The 14,347-nt window shown below is 64.7% G+C and overlaps 4 protein-coding genes across 14 annotated transcripts in view; 3 read left to right on the top strand and 1 right to left on the bottom strand.

The window, feature by feature from the left end:
- Positions 1–429: 429 nt before the first annotated feature.
- On the top strand, positions 430–2,392 carry SCT (secretin). The gene is made up of 4 exons (XM_031448338.2): positions 430–580; positions 672–773; positions 885–977; positions 1,181–2,392. The coding sequence occupies exons 1-4, from the start codon at positions 507–509 to the stop codon at positions 1,293–1,295; spliced, it is 384 nt and encodes a 127-aa protein (XP_031304198.2). The 5' UTR covers positions 430–506; the 3' UTR covers positions 1,296–2,392.
- A 432-nt stretch (positions 2,393–2,824) lies between these two features.
- On the top strand, positions 2,825–9,042 carry CDHR5 (cadherin related family member 5). Of its 6 annotated transcripts, none has more exons than XM_031448336.2 (15): positions 2,825–2,884; positions 2,961–3,136; positions 3,447–3,497; positions 4,708–4,800; positions 4,945–5,046; positions 5,150–5,260; positions 5,364–5,534; positions 6,097–6,187; positions 6,318–6,415; positions 6,522–6,722; positions 6,827–6,940; positions 7,015–7,099; positions 7,336–7,503; positions 8,027–8,217; positions 8,517–9,042. In XM_031448336.2, exons 1-15 carry the CDS (start codon positions 2,830–2,832, stop codon positions 8,946–8,948), a joined length of 2,139 nt encoding a protein of 712 aa, XP_031304196.2. In that variant the 5' UTR covers positions 2,825–2,829; the 3' UTR covers positions 8,949–9,042. The 6 variants fall into 6 exon arrangements, with proteins under 6 accessions (XP_031304196.2, XP_031304195.2, XP_010997520.3 ...); XM_031448335.2 differs by having other exon boundaries at positions 7,213–7,503; XM_010999218.3 differs by having other exon boundaries at positions 7,186–7,503; positions 8,030–8,217.
- Positions 9,043–10,068: 1,026 nt separating this feature from the next.
- On the top strand, positions 10,069–13,944 carry IRF7 (interferon regulatory factor 7). Of its 2 annotated transcripts, none has more exons than XM_031448349.2 (9): positions 10,069–10,197; positions 10,471–10,785; positions 10,872–11,034; positions 11,132–11,336; positions 11,651–11,709; positions 11,813–12,017; positions 12,324–12,854; positions 12,941–13,059; positions 13,130–13,944. In XM_031448349.2, the coding sequence occupies exons 2-9, from the start codon at positions 10,766–10,768 to the stop codon at positions 13,325–13,327; spliced, it is 1,500 nt and encodes a 499-aa protein (XP_031304209.1). In that variant the 5' UTR covers positions 10,069–10,197; positions 10,471–10,765; the 3' UTR covers positions 13,328–13,944. The 2 variants fall into 2 exon arrangements, with proteins under 2 accessions (XP_031304209.1, XP_031304210.1); XM_031448350.2 differs by having other exon boundaries at positions 10,091–10,197; positions 10,578–10,785.
- Positions 13,850–14,347, bottom strand: part of PHRF1 (PHD and ring finger domains 1) — a 27,551-nt gene continuing 27,053 nt past the window's right edge. For all 5 annotated transcript variants that reach the window (XM_031448343.2, XM_031448344.2, XM_064491927.1 and 2 more), the window contains one exon: positions 13,850–14,198. In XM_031448343.2, coding sequence (XP_031304203.2) covers positions 14,055–14,198 — 144 coding nt within the window. In that variant the 3' untranslated portion in view covers positions 13,850–14,054. The remainder of the gene's footprint in view (positions 14,199–14,347) is intronic.

Raw genomic sequence — 14,347 nt, 5'->3', positions numbered from 1 at the left:
TCCTACCCCAGCGTGAAGTGCGCGCAGGTCTCTCCTGCCTGGGAAAAAGCAAAGAGATGCCCAGGCGCCCTGCGGCCCGCCAGCCCCCCTGCCCGCCGCTCCTCCCGCCGCCCCACGCCCGGCCAGGGGGAAAGGGTCACTCGGCCTGCGGCTTCGGCTTCGGGTCGCCCGGCCCTCGCCCCGGCCCGGCCCCTCGCGCCTGCCCCTCCCGGGCCCCGGGCGGCCAGGCCCGGCCTCCTCACAGGCTGCTCCCCTGCGGGTCTCAGTCACCGCCCCCGCCCCGCGGGCCCGCCCGAGGGGCGCCACCGCGGCGGTGGGGGCGGGCGGCCGGCCGGGGCAACAGCTGGGGGGGCGGCCCTGACCTTCCCGCGCGATCGATGGGGCGCGGCTCGGGCGGCGCGGAGCCGGCGCGGCGCCGACCCCCTCGCCCCCAGCCCCTGGCCCGGCGCTCCTATAAAGGGGCCGCGGCCCGGCCGCCTCTCAGCCCCCGCCTCGGCGCGCCCACCATGGCCATGCGGGCCCTGCTGCTGCTGCTGCTGCTGTTACTCGGAGGCTGCACGGCGCGCCCCGCGCCCCCCAGGTGAGCCCGCGATCCTGGGTGCCCAGGCCCGCTCCTCCGGCCCCCGCCAAGGCCCGGCCCTGACCCGTCCGCGGCCCCATCCCCTCCTCAGGGCCCCGCGACACTCGGACGGGACGTTCACGAGCGAGCTCAGCCGCCTGCGTGAGAGCGCGCAGCTGCAGCGGCTTCTGCAGGGCCTGGTAGGGAAGCGCAGGTGAGGGGCCGGGCGCCCCCCGCGGGCCGGGGAGACCCGCGGTGGGGCGCCCACATTAGCAGTGACCACTCCCCAGCTCCAGGACTAATTTTGATCTGGGGTGGGGGGCAGCGAGCAGGACACAGAGAGCAGCACCACCTGGACCAAGTCCTCTGAGAGCCACCTCTGCCTGCTGTGGGTGGACAGGCCCTCCCTGCAGGCCTGGTGAGCACTGTCCCCATCCCCGCGTTAAGACCTCCCGCCCCAGGCCATCCCTGGGGCACCCTGGGTCTGGGCGGCACTGGGCCAGGGGCCTGGGAAGGTGAAACCGTCTCCGCTGGGGACCAGAGGAGGCCTGGTTTCACCAGGTGGCCAGCGATCTCCAGCATCAAGCCCTCGGCCCCCACCTAACCTTGCTATCTCTGCAGGATGTCCCTGAGGGCCCCAGTGGACCAGGTCTGGTCTCCCCAGCTGCTTCCTGGACTGAGGGCTGGGGTCATGATGTCAGAGCCGGCCATCCCCGCTGCTGAGGGACCTAGATGAGGCCCTGAGGAAGATGGATCCTCCCCTCCATGGACAAGGGGAGCCTGGACCGGGAGGGAGTCGGGGGAGGAGGTTGTGGAAGGGCTGCACGTGGCACCAATAAAGGAGGAATGCAGACCCTGGCCTGGAAGTCCGCTCTGTGTGCCATCTGGGTGCCATGGAGAAAGCCACTGCAGGGCAGGGCTGTTGGCAGGAAGCAGGGACCATCCACTGGATTCTAGGGCTGTGCCCACACCCAGCTGCCCTTTAACCCTGGGAAGCCAGTGGGGAGTCTCACCTTCCAGCTTCTTTAACTCCCTGGGCGTCCTCGGGGCGCCCTGTCATCCACTCAGCAAACATTCAGGGGCTGGGGGGCTCAGACATCCCCAGCTGCTGTCCCGGGGCCGCGTGGTTATGATGTGGGGAGGTAGGCGCCCCCAGGGAAAGGACCTGAGCAGGAATCCTGGCTGCAGGAATCCTGGCTGCAGGTCTGGGCCACGTGGTCTCGGAAGAGCGGCTTGACTCCCCCCACCAGGAGTCTGTGGAGCAGGGGCGGGGATGAGGCCCCAAGAGGTGCTGGGATGAGGCCCCAAGAGGTGCTGGAGCTCCTGGAGCCCTTGCAGGACCACTGGCACAGGCAGGGCTGCGCGGTCACCAGCAGACACCAGGGGTGTCGGGGACAGTGTTTTCAGGCCCTGCGCTGCAGTGGGAGGTGGGAAGGCGGAGGACTCCACCCCTCATCACAGCAGCCCCTTCCCTCCCTCCCAACCCCGCCTAGCAGCCTCTGCCAGATAACGGGCTTGGGGGCCGAGGAAAGACGGAGGAAGGGTGGTTGGGGGCCTGGGCCAAGGACCCTTGCCAGGACCCCTCTCTGTTGGGACCCAGGGCCCCCCAGGACCTCCCAGCCCCCTAAAGCCCTGCCATCTCCATCACCTTGCCTGCCTGGCCCACCTGGCTGAGGCCAGCTGGTTACTGGGACAGGCAGGGAGTCCTGAGGACACAAATGGCTTTTCCCTTCCAGACCTGGAGGGTTGGCTCAGGGAGAGGAGGTGGGCCTGGAGGGGGCACTTCTGGTCTGACCCTCACTGGCTGCCTTGGGAGCTGTGCCCACTGTGATTCTGGCAGAGGAGCTGGCAGAGGGACAGCCTGGGTTGGGAGCAGGTACAGCAAACACAGAAGCCCACCCCAGCTCCAGCCCCACCCCAGCCCACACCAGCCTATACCACCCAGAACCTTGGTGCCCCCGCAGCTCTCAAAGTGCCTCGTGTCTTGGCTCGTTGGGTTGAGCCCCTGTCAGCCCCTGCATGTGGCCCAGCTCCTGCCAGGGAACCACCAGGTCCCCTCCTCCTGGCTGTTGGCTGGGCCTGGCCGGGGACGGCCAGCGGGATCCCCCTTGGTGGAGGCCAGTCCTCCGGTCGTAAAGGATCATAAAGTGGGGCGGTGCCTGGCAGGGGCGAAGGTCGCCCAGGCAAAGACTGCGCCAGTGCCACGGCTGCTCAGAGGGTCCTGGACACCAGGCAGTCTCAGACCCTCCTTCAGGCCGTCCGCTGCCAAGATGCGGACTTGGGCCCTGCTGCTCCCGCTGCTCATGGCCACAGCCCAGGCCCAGGGTACTGGGGGCAGCAGCAGGGGGGCTTGGTGGTGGGCAGGAGGCTGAAGGCCTGACCCTTCTTCTCCGATTTCCAGTCTGCTCGGTGGACAAGACCGTCTTCGAAGTCAAGGAGAACACGAATTCCAGTGAGCCCCTGCTTGACATCTACGTCCCCGAGGGCCAGCAGGTGACCCTCGGACCCTCGTCCACCCACTTCGCATTTCGAATCCAGGGGACTCAGCTGTTTCTCAACGTGACCCCTGACTATGAGGTGCAGACAGCAGCCCTGGGTTGGTTGTGCCCAGGGAGGGGGCAGCAGGAGGGGCTGACACTCCTCCATGGAGAAGGGCTCTCTGGGGATATCTGGGGCTCAGTTTGCCCAGGGGGCCTCTCAGGCTGAAGGCTGGCCCAGAGAGGGTGGGGCCTCAGGGGACGAAGCTGCCCCGGGCCAGATGCCCTCTGGACTCAGCATGGATGATGGGGACCCAGGGCAAGTACATGCTGCTCTTGGCCTCAGTCTCCTCACCTGTGAAATGGGGCTGGCTGGCCAGGTGATTCCCAACCCCCACCCGCACCTACAGGAGAACTCAATGCTGCAGGCACAACTGGAATGCAAAAGCGGTGACACCACGGTGAGTCCCACCCCCGACCCCCTCCTGGCATCTCCCCATGTCCCCACCCTCACCTGTGATGTCAGAGTGTTCCCGCTTGGACCTCTGTGCTCTGCTCTGCCTGGTCCACGGTCACTCCCTGGTGACCTCATCCAGCAGTGCAGTTTTTAAGTGTCACCAGTTTGCTGGCAACGCCCACACTTCCTCTGGGCCAGACTCTGCCTTGAGCTGCAGACGCATAAACTCGGCCCCGGATGGACATCACACTCCCCACAGACACCCCCGGCTCGAGACCCAAGGCCCTCTGCCCCGCAGGCGCCTTGCCCTGCCAGCTCAGTCTCCCCTCCCTCTCCCCACATCCGTCCTCCAGCAAATCTGTTGGCTCTGCCTCCCCACCTCCCCACCTCAGGCTTCGTCCACCAGCACCTTCCAGCTGGTTCTTTGCTCCCCTTTTGGCCCTGCCTACCCCAGTCCACTCCCCAGACAGCAGGAGATGACCCTACCTGGCAAAGCAAGCACCAGTCTCTGCCCAGATAACTCAGACAGATGCAGGGCGGCACTGAGCCCTGGCCCCCACCCGCTCCCTCTCACCGTCCCCCACCTGCTGGGAGAGGCGCCCACCCCCTTGTTCTGCTGTAACTCTAGCACCTCCCCCCAACCCCAGCCAGCTCAGCAGTTCCTTCTGAGCCCTGTGGGTGCCCCACCTGACATCACAGCACAGCACCCACAGATAGCTCGGGATGAGACTCTCAGAGATAAGGACGCTTCTTAACTGTCACTGGGTTAGCGCTGTCAGCCCCGAAAAAGGCAGGGACTGACTCCTTAGCATGAACAACGACATCTGTTGTCTGCGCTTCCCAGTTCCGGAGGAGTCTTTCAGTTTCCTGTGTGAATCAAGATCCAAGCAGGATCCCCCTGGTGCACCTGATGTCACTGTTTCTCTCACGTCTCTTTCAATCTATAGGTCTCCTGGCTTTCTGTGAGATTTACGCTTGAGGAAGTTCGATTGCTTTGCTGTTCTCTCCTGTGGGGCTCCCTGGTTGCATCCCCAGCGTCTGCGTTACTCTCCCCAGGGCATCCGCTCCTTTGTGCTTTCTAACTGGCTTTTTGTTCTTAGTCTGTAATTCCTGCTGAAGCAGGAGCCCCAGGGCAGGGGGCTGTCTTGGAAACGGCACCCCTCACCTAGAACGAGTGCACCCCGCTGGGTCGGGGACCCTGTCCCCTCCTCCAGGTGACCCAGCTGAGGGTGTTTGTGTCTGTGCTGGATGTCAATGATAACGCGCCCCAGTTCCCGTATGTGGCCAGGGTCTGGAAGGTGCCTGAGGTGAGTGGGATGGACAGGGCTGGTGCCACCTGGGGCATCAGAACCCGGGGTGGGAGCCAGAGGGTAGAGGGTGGTGGTCAGAGGGAGTTGGTCCATGGGGGTCAGGGGCGTGACGAGACCAATCTCCCACCTCCCTGCCCCCAGGACACTAAAGTGAATACCACCATCATCCCTGAGACAGAACTGGAGGCCCAGGACCTTGACAAAGATGACATCTTGTTCTACACCCTCCAGGAAGTGACTCTGGTCAGTGCCCCTCACCCCTGCCCTTGGCTGGCCCCTCCCTCTGGGCATCCCCACCTATGCTCGTCCTCCCAGGGTTCCGGGCTGAGTCCCCCCACCGCCCTAGGGTGCCAGTGACTTCTTCTCCCTGATGGGTACAAACCGCCCAGCCCTGCGGCTGGACCAGCCCCTGGACTTCGAAAAGTGTCGGAACATGACCTTCCAGCTGCTGGTGCGGGTGAGCAGGCCACTCCCGCCCGAGTCCCAGACGCTCAAGTGCCTATGCAAGCTGCTCCTGCCTGGACTCCCTGGCCTGACCCGCAGGGCTGCGCTGTTTGCAGGACACACAGGAAGAGAATGTGGAGCCCAGCCACACGGCCACAGCCACCTTGGTCCTGGAAGTGCAGCCTGCTGACCTGCGGCCCCCCTGGTTCCTGCCCTGCACCTACTCGGACGCTTACGTCTGCATCCAAGCCCAGTACCAGGGGACTGTGCCCACAGGCCACAAACTGGTACCGGGGACAGGGAGAGGCAGGGCGTGGGGCCTGGCTGCCACGGGGCCAGATTTGGTTGTGATTTTCAAGCACATGTGAATGTTCCTTCCTAAACCAATCTCACCCAAACCCACGGTGGTGAGGAGGGCACAGAGCCTCTGAAATTCAAGTGAGGGAATGGGCCCAGCTGTCCTCAGGCAGAGCCAGACAGTGCTCCCTGGACACCGCGTGAATGGGTAGGGAGCTGGGCTGGATATCAGGGGGCTCCTGAGGAGTGGGGTCTGGTTCAGCCACCAGGGCCCCTGCCCTGTGCGAGGGGCCCAGACCTCTGTGTGAGCTTTCTCCATCCCACATGGCTGCCTCTTAAGTAGACACACGTCATTCAGATCAATCAAATGACTTTGGGCAAACTGGCTCATTAGCAATTGGTCCGAAGGTGTGGTGGGCAGTGGGGCCGGACAACTGGACTGTGTCCCTGGCTGCCCATCAGGGCTACTCCAGACCTCCTGGAGGGGTGCGGGAGGGGCCCGAGGCCACGGCACCAGCTCCACGGCATTCCCTCCCCTCCCCAATCCCGCAGCCAGGCGCCCTTGTCCTGCAGCCCGGGCCCATCTATGCCGTGGACGGGGACTGGGCCATCAGCCAGCCCATTGTCTACAGCTTCATGAAGGGTGAGTGAGCACCAGCCCCCCAGCTTCTCTCCCCTCTAGGGGGCTGGCCACGTGGGCAGAGCCAGCTGGGACCCTGGGACTTCAGGCCTCCGGAGGGTACCGGGGCCCAAGCATCTCTCCATCCTCCCAGGACATGAGGACGGCACATTCTCCATTGATGCCAGCACAGGCAACCTCACCATGAGCAAGAGTGTCCCCAGCCCCAAGACCTTCCTTCTGGTGGTCAAGGTGAGTGCCTGCATAAGGCCAGGTCTCCAGGGGCCCTTCTTGGGCCACAGGCTGCAGGGCTCCCCTGGAAGGACCTGCTGGTCACTGCTGCCTCCCCCACCCCCAGGGTGAGCAGGCAGACCACGGCCGGTACTCCGTGACCCAGGTCACGGTGGAGGCCCGAGATGCCAACGGGAGCCTGCCCCGCTTCCCCGAGAGCCTGTACCGCGGCACCGTGGCACGTGGTTCTGGGGTGGGCGTGGCCGTCAAGGATGCAGCTGCCCCTTCCCAGCCTCTGAGGATCCGGGCCCAGGACCCTGAGTTTCCAGTAGGCACCGTCGTGTCCCTGGGTCTGCCTGGCCTTCCTCTGGGGGTGGCTTCGGGGAGTTTGGGAAGCAGCTTGGACCCAGGACTCACTGGGGCCGTGTCCAGGACCTCAACTCGGCCATCACGTATCAAATCACCAACAACTCCAACTTCCGAATGGACGGGGAGGCAGTGCTGACCAACGCCTTGCTGGTGCACACCGGCGTCTTCTATGCAGAGGTGAGGGGTGGGCAGTATCTCCAGGGGCGGGGGTTAAGGTGGGGCCCAAGAGGGACAAGCCCTCTTCTGCCCAGGTTGAGGCCAAGAACACAGTGACCTCAGGCACAGCGACTACAGTCGTGGAGATTCAAGTCTCAGAACAGGAGCCCGCCCCCACAGGTAGGCCTCCCGGGGGTCCCAGGTTGGCGCAGGGAGGGCTTCTGGCTGGGGACAGTGGCAAGCCCGAGCCCTGTCCCTGGCTCCAGGCCCCCCCGACTCCCCCACATCCCCAGAGACGGCCGGAACGACCAGACCCTCAAGCAGCACCACTTTGGAAGTCCCCGGGCCCCCTGCACCCTCTCAGGGGCCCTCCACGACCAGCTCTGGAGGGGGTCCTGGCCCGTACCCCTCCTCAGGCACAACTCTGAGGCCATCTGCCTCCTCCATGCCTGGGGGGCCCTCCAGTGCGGGAACCAGCCCCTCCCCAACACCAGCCTCACCCAGTGGGGGCTCAGCACAGACCTCGAAACCAGGAACCTCTCCGCTGACGTCCCCTGGGCCCAGCAGGACCCCCTGGTCCTCAGGTAGCACCTCTATTTGCCCTAGAGTCACCCTTATGCCACCTGACTCTAGGTGGCCAGTGTAGGGCAGGGTCCGCCCCAGGTCGGCCTGGTGTGACCATACAGACCATGAAACCTCAAGGAGAGGTCTGCTGTGGTCTGGGGGACAGACAGGTCCTGGGGGAGCCCAGGACGTGAACTAGGGAAGGCGTGTGGAGGGCGGGACAGAGGCCAGATTTGGGATCCAGTGAACCCCTCAATTCTGGGGCCGTTCACCCCAGTGGCCCCACATGGCCCTCATACCCCTTCCTGTGATACTGGACCCCCTGCCTTCCACCTGGAACTGGTGGCCTCCGACCCCCTTCTCCCCGCCCCCTTCAGCAGCCTGGCCTATCGGGCTCCTGGGGAACACACAGCTCCTTTGTGGGGAATCAAAAGTGCCACTCCCCAGAACCAGGCCTGCTTGTTCTCAGGGGGTCCCGAGCTTGCCACAGGTTGGCACGGGCGTGCCTGGGGTGTGGCAGTAAAGGGGCAGTGGTGGTGTCAGCAGGGACGTCTGGGGCAGGAGGAGGCAGCACTACAAACAAGCCAAGTGGGGACCAGCGCTTCTCAGCAGTGGAGATGGCGGCGCTGGGTGGGGTGCTGGGGGCGCTGCTCCTTCTGGCTCTGATCGCCCTCATGGTCCTGGTCCACAAGCTCTACGGCCACCGACTCAAGTGCTGCTCTGGCAAAGCTCTGGTGAGGCCCTGGGTTGGGAACAGGACTGGAGAGGGCCAACTGAGAGACAGAGGAGAGTGAACAGGCAGGCCGAGATAGGCATCAAGAGGACGGAGCAACAGATTGGGAGGCAGTGGAGAGGCTGCGGGATGGAAACCAGGAGTCAGTCCAGGAGAGGAGTGATGCGGTGGAGTCCAAAGGATGGGAAGGGGCCAGAGAGAGGCAGAGCACAGGGAGGGACTAGTGTCCTGTCTCTGGGGAGGGGAGGGCTGGGCCAAGCCAGGGCAGGCTTGGTTGACCTCTGGCTCCCTCTGCCCCAGGAGCCCCAGCCCCAAGGCTTTGACAACCAGGCTTTCGTCAGCGAGGAGGCTAACTGGGCACCGGCCCCTAGCCCCTCACCCAGACCCGGCCGGCCCCCAACCCCAGAGCCTGTGACCCCGGGGCCCACATCCCCCAGCCCTGCCACCCTCCATCATGTCCCCAAGTCCCCAGCAGTGGCCCGGGATGGGGAAGACCCTGCAGCCGTCAGGTCCATCCTGACCAAGGAGCGGCGCCCTGAAGGTGGCTACAAGGCCGTGTGGTTTGGCGAGGACATCGGGGCAGAGGCCGACGTGGTGGTCCTCAACGAGCCCGCATCGGAAGCAGACGGCGCGGGCGACTCAGGCAGCGAGGGCAGCGGCGATGCGGGCTCGGACGCAGGACCGGGCAGGGGTACGGAGGACCCGCCAGGCGCCGACTCCATCTACTTCTAGCGTGGCCTCCCCGCCTCCCCCTCTGGACCCGAGTCAGCCTGGCCCTTCTCCCCGTCCCCTCATTGCGCAGAATAAAGTGACATTTTTAGATCTGCGGCGGTGTGTAGGGCCTTCCCCGAGCGGCTGCCGGTGGGGGTGGTCGCGACGAGGCCCATTCGCTCAGCGCCGGGCAGCGAGTCCTCCGGGAACACGCCGGGTGCGCAGCGGGGGCGGAGTCGCGTCCGGCCAGCCGAGAGCGCCCGGCGCTGTTTCCCGTAAACCACCTGCTGTGCCCGCGGGGCCACGGGGCTTCCCAGGCTTGGTAGCAGCTGGTGGTGGCCAGGAAGTTCCTCTCTTGGTCTAACCACCGCCGAGGAGGGGGGACCTTGACCTCCAGACCCACCACGGAGATTCTTCCCGTGGGGGAGGATGAGGAGCCACCTGGCCAGGGGCCACCCTCGGGAACACTCATCTGGGAGAGCAAGGTCCTGGGGACCTTCCGGTGGGTCACAGCCGTACGCCTGTGGGCTACAGTGTGGGCAGTAAGCACCCCGTGGCGCCCCACTAATCCAGGTGCCTGGACTGTGACCCGCGGTGTTGGGGGTGGGGGTGTGGCCCACCCAGTGCGACAGTGGCCTTCAGGCCACGGGCACAGGGGTGGCGGGTGTGCGGCACAGGGTCGAGGCAGGCAGTGGGGGGACCCAGGGCCAGGGACTGGGGACAGAGCCCCCTCCGCTGGCTTCCGCACGAGCGGACTTCAGGCAGGACTTCCGCCCCGACTACCACCCTCCCTCAAGGGTCACTGGCGTTTTTCCTCATGAAAAGGCATTACGAATTCCTTTCCAAATATTTTAATCTCGACCGTATTTGAGTACCTTGCCTGAGCAGTTCTCACTGGTAAGAACCCAAAGAACACAGCTGCCGCTCCTCCCCCGCACCCTCATCACCCACTTGTCTGCTCAGCGAAGTGCGGGTTTCCTTCCTGGAGCCCCAGCTTATCCCACTGCCTGTCCCACCACGTCGGGTGCGGGAGCCCCAGTCCCCTAGAGCGCCGGGTGAGGGAGAGCATCGGCTGGACCCGGCAGCGGCTGTGCAGGCGGGCCGCCAGGACCCCCTGCGGCCCCGCCCCCGCCCGCCGGAGCACGTGACTTCCTCTGCTGCACCTGGAGCTCCGCGCAGCCCGGCCCCGCCCCCGGCCTCGCCAGCATAAAAGCGCTTGCTTTGGCGTGTTCGGAGATGCGATTTCGTGCTCCGGTCGTTTCAGCGCCAGGTACTCGGGACTCACGCGGAAGCAGAGGGGCAGTGACGGCCGCGTCGGACCACGCGTTCGCTCCGTGGAGCAGTGGCCGGGAGGGGGCAGGCAGCGCGGGTGACGGCGGCGGGGCACGGATCCAGAATTGGGGGAACTGGATGCGGGGGTCACGGTCGCTGAGGACCTGCGGGGTGGGCGAGAGGGGAAGGGAGAGGGGCGTCTGCCAGCCCCGCGGCCCAGTGGGTTAGGTTTTGTTTTCCTGCAACGTGAGGTTTCGTTTTCCTGCGGCAGTTCCGTCGCGCCCCCGCAGGGCCTACCCGGCCGCCGGCTCGACACCTGTGGCCCCTCGTGCGCGCGCTCGCCGTATCTGTAGTCACACCTATCACCGCTTTGGCCAGGACTCACACTCGAGCAACGTCGTGGCCATCAGCCATCAATTCCCATCTGTAATCCTCAACACCGGTGACATCTGGCCACACTCGCAACCTTCTTCTCACCTGCGGTAGTACCTGACTCTGCGCCCGTGACAACACTCGCCGCGGAGGGTGCGCCGGCTCTTCCCCGCCCACCCCCTGCAGAGGGAGCAATGGCCGTGGCTCAGGACAGGTGAGAGCTCCCCGCCCTGCCCGGTGCAGACCCCACGCACCCGGCGGCCTGCGCGCGCCCTGATAACCCGGCTGCCCTGTCTGCAGTGGGGCCCCGCGCGTGCTCTTCGGAGACTGGCTTCTGGCCGAGGTCAGCAGCGGCCGCTATGAGGGGCTACGGTGGCTGGACGCTGCCCGAACGCGCTTCCGCGTGCCCTGGAAGCACTTCGCGCGAAAGGACCTGGGTGAAGCAGATTCGCGCATCTTTAAGGTGGGACCGCAATCCCGCCGGGGACCCGGGGGTAGGGGTAGGGCAGCCCCAGATCCATGGATCCAGGCCACGTCCTCCACTCCCTCTCAATCCCCAGGCCTGGGCCGTGGCCCGCGGCAGGTGGCCGCCCTGCAGCAGCGGTGCCAGGTCATCCAACGAGGGTGCGCTCCGAGCCTCCTGGAAAACCAACTTCCGCTGCGCCCTGCGCAGCACTGGGCGCTTCGTGATGTTGCAAGACAACTCAGCTGACCCTACCGACCCGCATAAGGTGTACATGATCAGCCCTGAGCTGGGGTGCAGAGGTGAGGAAAGCCCCAGGAGGGCTGCAGGAGGATGGGCTGGGCGCAGTGGAATGTGCTTCGGAGGGCCTTGGGACTTTGCTCTGTCCTGGGAGCGGTGCTGCATCAGATTTCTGGTTTTAGAGACTAGCGTGGGAGAGGCTGGAGCCAGGTTGCTGGGGACTGCTAAGGGGATCACTGGGAGGAAGCTGATGAGCTTACTGGGACTAGTGAAGGAGAGGTGCACGTTCCAGCTGTGAGGAGCTGCCCAGGGGTTCACACTCAGGAGTCCACTCCAGAGTCAGGTCCCAGTGTTTCTCCAAACCTTTCTTCTTCAGAAGACCCAGGCATTAACCAGGGGGAGGACAAAGCCCTTGAAGATGCCCCACTCACAAGGGTAAGGCTATTCTGCCCTCCTGGACCTTGGGTCAAGCAAGGGCTGCCAGCTCTTGCTGGGGCTGGGGGCTGCTTATTTAAGCTGGCATTGTCTTCCCCTGCAGGATGGGCTTCCTGGGCCATGCCAGGCAGCAGATACTGGTGAGAGGCCAGGGCATGAACCGGCCTGGCTAAGCCCTGAGCCCTGCACTGCAAACCCAAGTGAGCACGCTGGGGACCTCTTGCTCCAGGCTTTGCAGGAGAGCTCCCTGGAGGACCATCTGTTGAAAGCTGTATTGGGGGCGGATCCGATCCCCCGAGAGGCTCCTGGTAAGGGGCTGTGTTGGAGGGGGGTGCTCTGTCCTGCAGACTTCTGTGCCAAGGGGAGAGGCAGGCAGGGGAGAGAGGAGGCAGGGCCTGGGGGAGAGGGAGGCCCAGTAGGGATGGTGCGGGCTACAGGTGGGCCAGTATAGCTGATCCTCCTCAGGTCAGGCCCAGAGCTCCTCCCAGGGAGTGGGAGTGGCCACCGGCCTGTGGCTACTGCCCTAGGCCAAGATTATGGGGAAAAGGAGCCAGAGACCTGTGGAAGAGGGAGGAGCTGGGAGACCAGGTGCCAGCTTAGGCCTTTCTCTCTAGCTGCAGGGCCCACCCTGGCCCCAGAGCCCAGACAGCTCCCAGACGTGGAGCTTGGCACGACACCCTCCTCTGGTGCCTGCACCCCAATGGCAGGTGAGCACCCGGCTGGTCCCAGGTGCTCCCAGGTCTGTCTGCACGAAGAGCCCAGCCTGGGGGCCCTGGACTTGACCATCATGTACAAGGGCCGAACAGTGCTGCAGGAGGTGGTGGGGCGCCCAGGCTGTGTGCTCCTGTATGGCTCCCCCAGCCTGGCTGCTGAGGCTGCAGAGCCCCAGCGTGTGGCCTTCCCCAGCCCTGCTGAGTTGCCCGACCAGAAGCAGCTGCACTACACAGAGAAGCTGCTGCAGCACGTGGCCCCTGGCCTGCAGCTGGAGCTCCGGGGGCCGTGGCTGTGGGCCCGGCGCCAGGGGAAATGCAAGGTCTACTGGGAAGTGGGTGGGCCCCTGGGCTCTGCCAGCCCCTCCACCCCAGCCCGCCTGCTGCCCCGAGACTGCAACACCCCCATCTTTGACTTCGGCACCTTCTTTCAAGGTCAGTGAAGCACCTGCCCTGGGGCTGAGGTCCTCCCAGCCTGACCCCCCGCCCCCTGCTCACCAGAGCCCGGTCCTGTCCTGCAGAGCTGGGGGAGTTCCGTGCCCGCCGGCGCCAAGGCTCCCCACACTACACGATCTACCTGGGCTTTGGCCAGGACCTGTCGGTGGTGAGGCCCAAGGAGAAGAACCTGGTCCTCGTGAAGGTGAGGTGCAGGGGTCCCCAGGGTGGGGCTGCACACAGCCCCACCGGGCCTGACAGCGCCCTCCCCACAGCTGGAGCCATGGCTGTGCCGGGCATACCTGGAGGGCGTGCAGCGTGAAGGCGTGTCCTCCCTGGACAGCGGCAGCCTCGGCCTCTGCCTGTCCAGCTCTGACAGCCTCTATGACGACCTAGAGCACTTCCTGGAGCACTTCCTGATGGAGTGGGGCAGCCCGCCTAGGGCGGACCCCGGCCCCTTCGGGGTCCAGTAGAAACCCAAGAGCCAGCATTGTGTCCTGATCAGAGGTGGGCTTGGGGCTGGGGCTCAGCAAAGGCACCGTGGACTCAAGCTCACCCCACTTCCTGGGGGCCCAAGGAGGGAGCACCCCACTCTTTTCACAGTGAAGAAACTCAGGCCCCACTTTAGAGCCAACAAACTACGCAAAGATCCCCACTGTCCCTCAGGACACAGACACTCTGCTCTCCCTGCCAGGTGGCAACTGGGGCCCCTCCGTCGGGAGCAGGGCCTCTGTGCTGCACCTAGGGGCTGTCCCTGGCCTTTGAAATCTGCCAACACCACTCTGCCTCAGTGGAGCTGAGTATAGGCTTCAGCAACTCTTTACAGAGCGTAACAGGGATGGTATAAGGGCTCCCTGGACAAGGGCCAGGCGCACAGATGGCTGCCTGGGGGAGGCTGCCTGTGAGGGGGTCGAGGAAACCTCCCCGCACCTCTGGCCCAGGACCTTCCTTGGTCACAAAGTTCACCTTTCAAGTACTGAGCCAACTGAGACATCTCTAAAGATAATCCATTTTTGATAAATTAGAACACAGTGGGAACAGTGTGTATCTATAATGTACAAATAAAAAAAGTCTAGTTTTAAACTGTGAACAGGACAGGTGCACAGACCACGTGTGATCACAGGAACCCTGAAAACAGTTCTGGGTGTCCCCAGAATTTTCTGCTTCCTCCACTCCAGCCAGGACGGCGCTGGGCAGGCCTTAGCCCTCGGGGCCCGGGGCAGGCGGCTCCTCGCTGGCCTCGGCCCTCCGGTGTCTGCGCATGCGCCGGTACTTGTCCACGTAGGCCTTCACCAGGTTGCCCACCTTCACCGGGTTGATCTCCCCGCTCTTGCTATGGCAGATCTGGGGGGGGGGGGCCAGTTACACAGATGTCCTTTCACACCCCACATGTTCAGTGACCACAGTGACTGGGCCCTGGGGACCACGTGAGGGACAATGGGCAGCCTGAGGGTTCCATAGAGCCGGGCCAGCACATCATGACCACGAACCCC

The sequence above is a fragment of the Camelus dromedarius genome, chromosome 12 (assembly GCF_036321535.1).
Source record: "Camelus dromedarius isolate mCamDro1 chromosome 12, mCamDro1.pat, whole genome shotgun sequence".
Lineage (NCBI taxonomy): Eukaryota > Metazoa > Chordata > Mammalia > Artiodactyla > Camelidae > Camelus > Camelus dromedarius.
The sequence above is the reverse complement of the archived record's forward strand: the minus strand, read 5'-3'. Positions and strand labels throughout refer to the sequence as shown.

What these genes read in the sequence shown, in the direction of transcription:
- SCT (XM_031448338.2), top strand. Translation starts at nt 507, where the DNA reads ATGGCCATGCGGGCCCTGCTGCTGCTGCTGCTGCTGTTACTCGGAGGC. An exon ending in GCGCGCCCCGCGCCCCCCAG is followed by an intron (nt 581 to 671) that starts GTGAGCCCGCGA and finishes TCCCCTCCTCAG; the next exon opens with GGCCCCGCGACACTCGGACG. An exon ending in AGGCCCTCCCTGCAGGCCTG is followed by an intron (nt 978 to 1,180) that starts GTGAGCACTGTC and finishes CTATCTCTGCAG; the next exon opens with GATGTCCCTGAGGGCCCCAG.
- CDHR5 (XM_031448334.2), top strand. Translation starts at nt 2,830, where the DNA reads ATGCGGACTTGGGCCCTGCTGCTCCCGCTGCTCATGGCCACAGCCCAG. An exon ending in ACGTGACCCCTGACTATGAG is followed by an intron (nt 3,137 to 3,446) that starts GTGCAGACAGCA and finishes CCGCACCTACAG; the next exon opens with GAGAACTCAATGCTGCAGGC. An exon ending in CAGGACCCCCTGGTCCTCAG is followed by an intron (nt 7,504 to 8,026) that starts GTAGCACCTCTA and finishes TGGTGGTGTCAG; the next exon opens with CAGGGACGTCTGGGGCAGGA.
- IRF7 (XM_031448349.2), top strand. Translation starts at nt 10,766, where the DNA reads ATGGCCGTGGCTCAGGACAG. An exon ending in GATCCCCCGAGAGGCTCCTG is followed by an intron (nt 12,018 to 12,323) that starts GTAAGGGGCTGT and finishes CTTTCTCTCTAG; the next exon opens with CTGCAGGGCCCACCCTGGCC. An exon ending in AGAACCTGGTCCTCGTGAAG is followed by an intron (nt 13,060 to 13,129) that starts GTGAGGTGCAGG and finishes CCCTCCCCACAG; the next exon opens with CTGGAGCCATGGCTGTGCCG.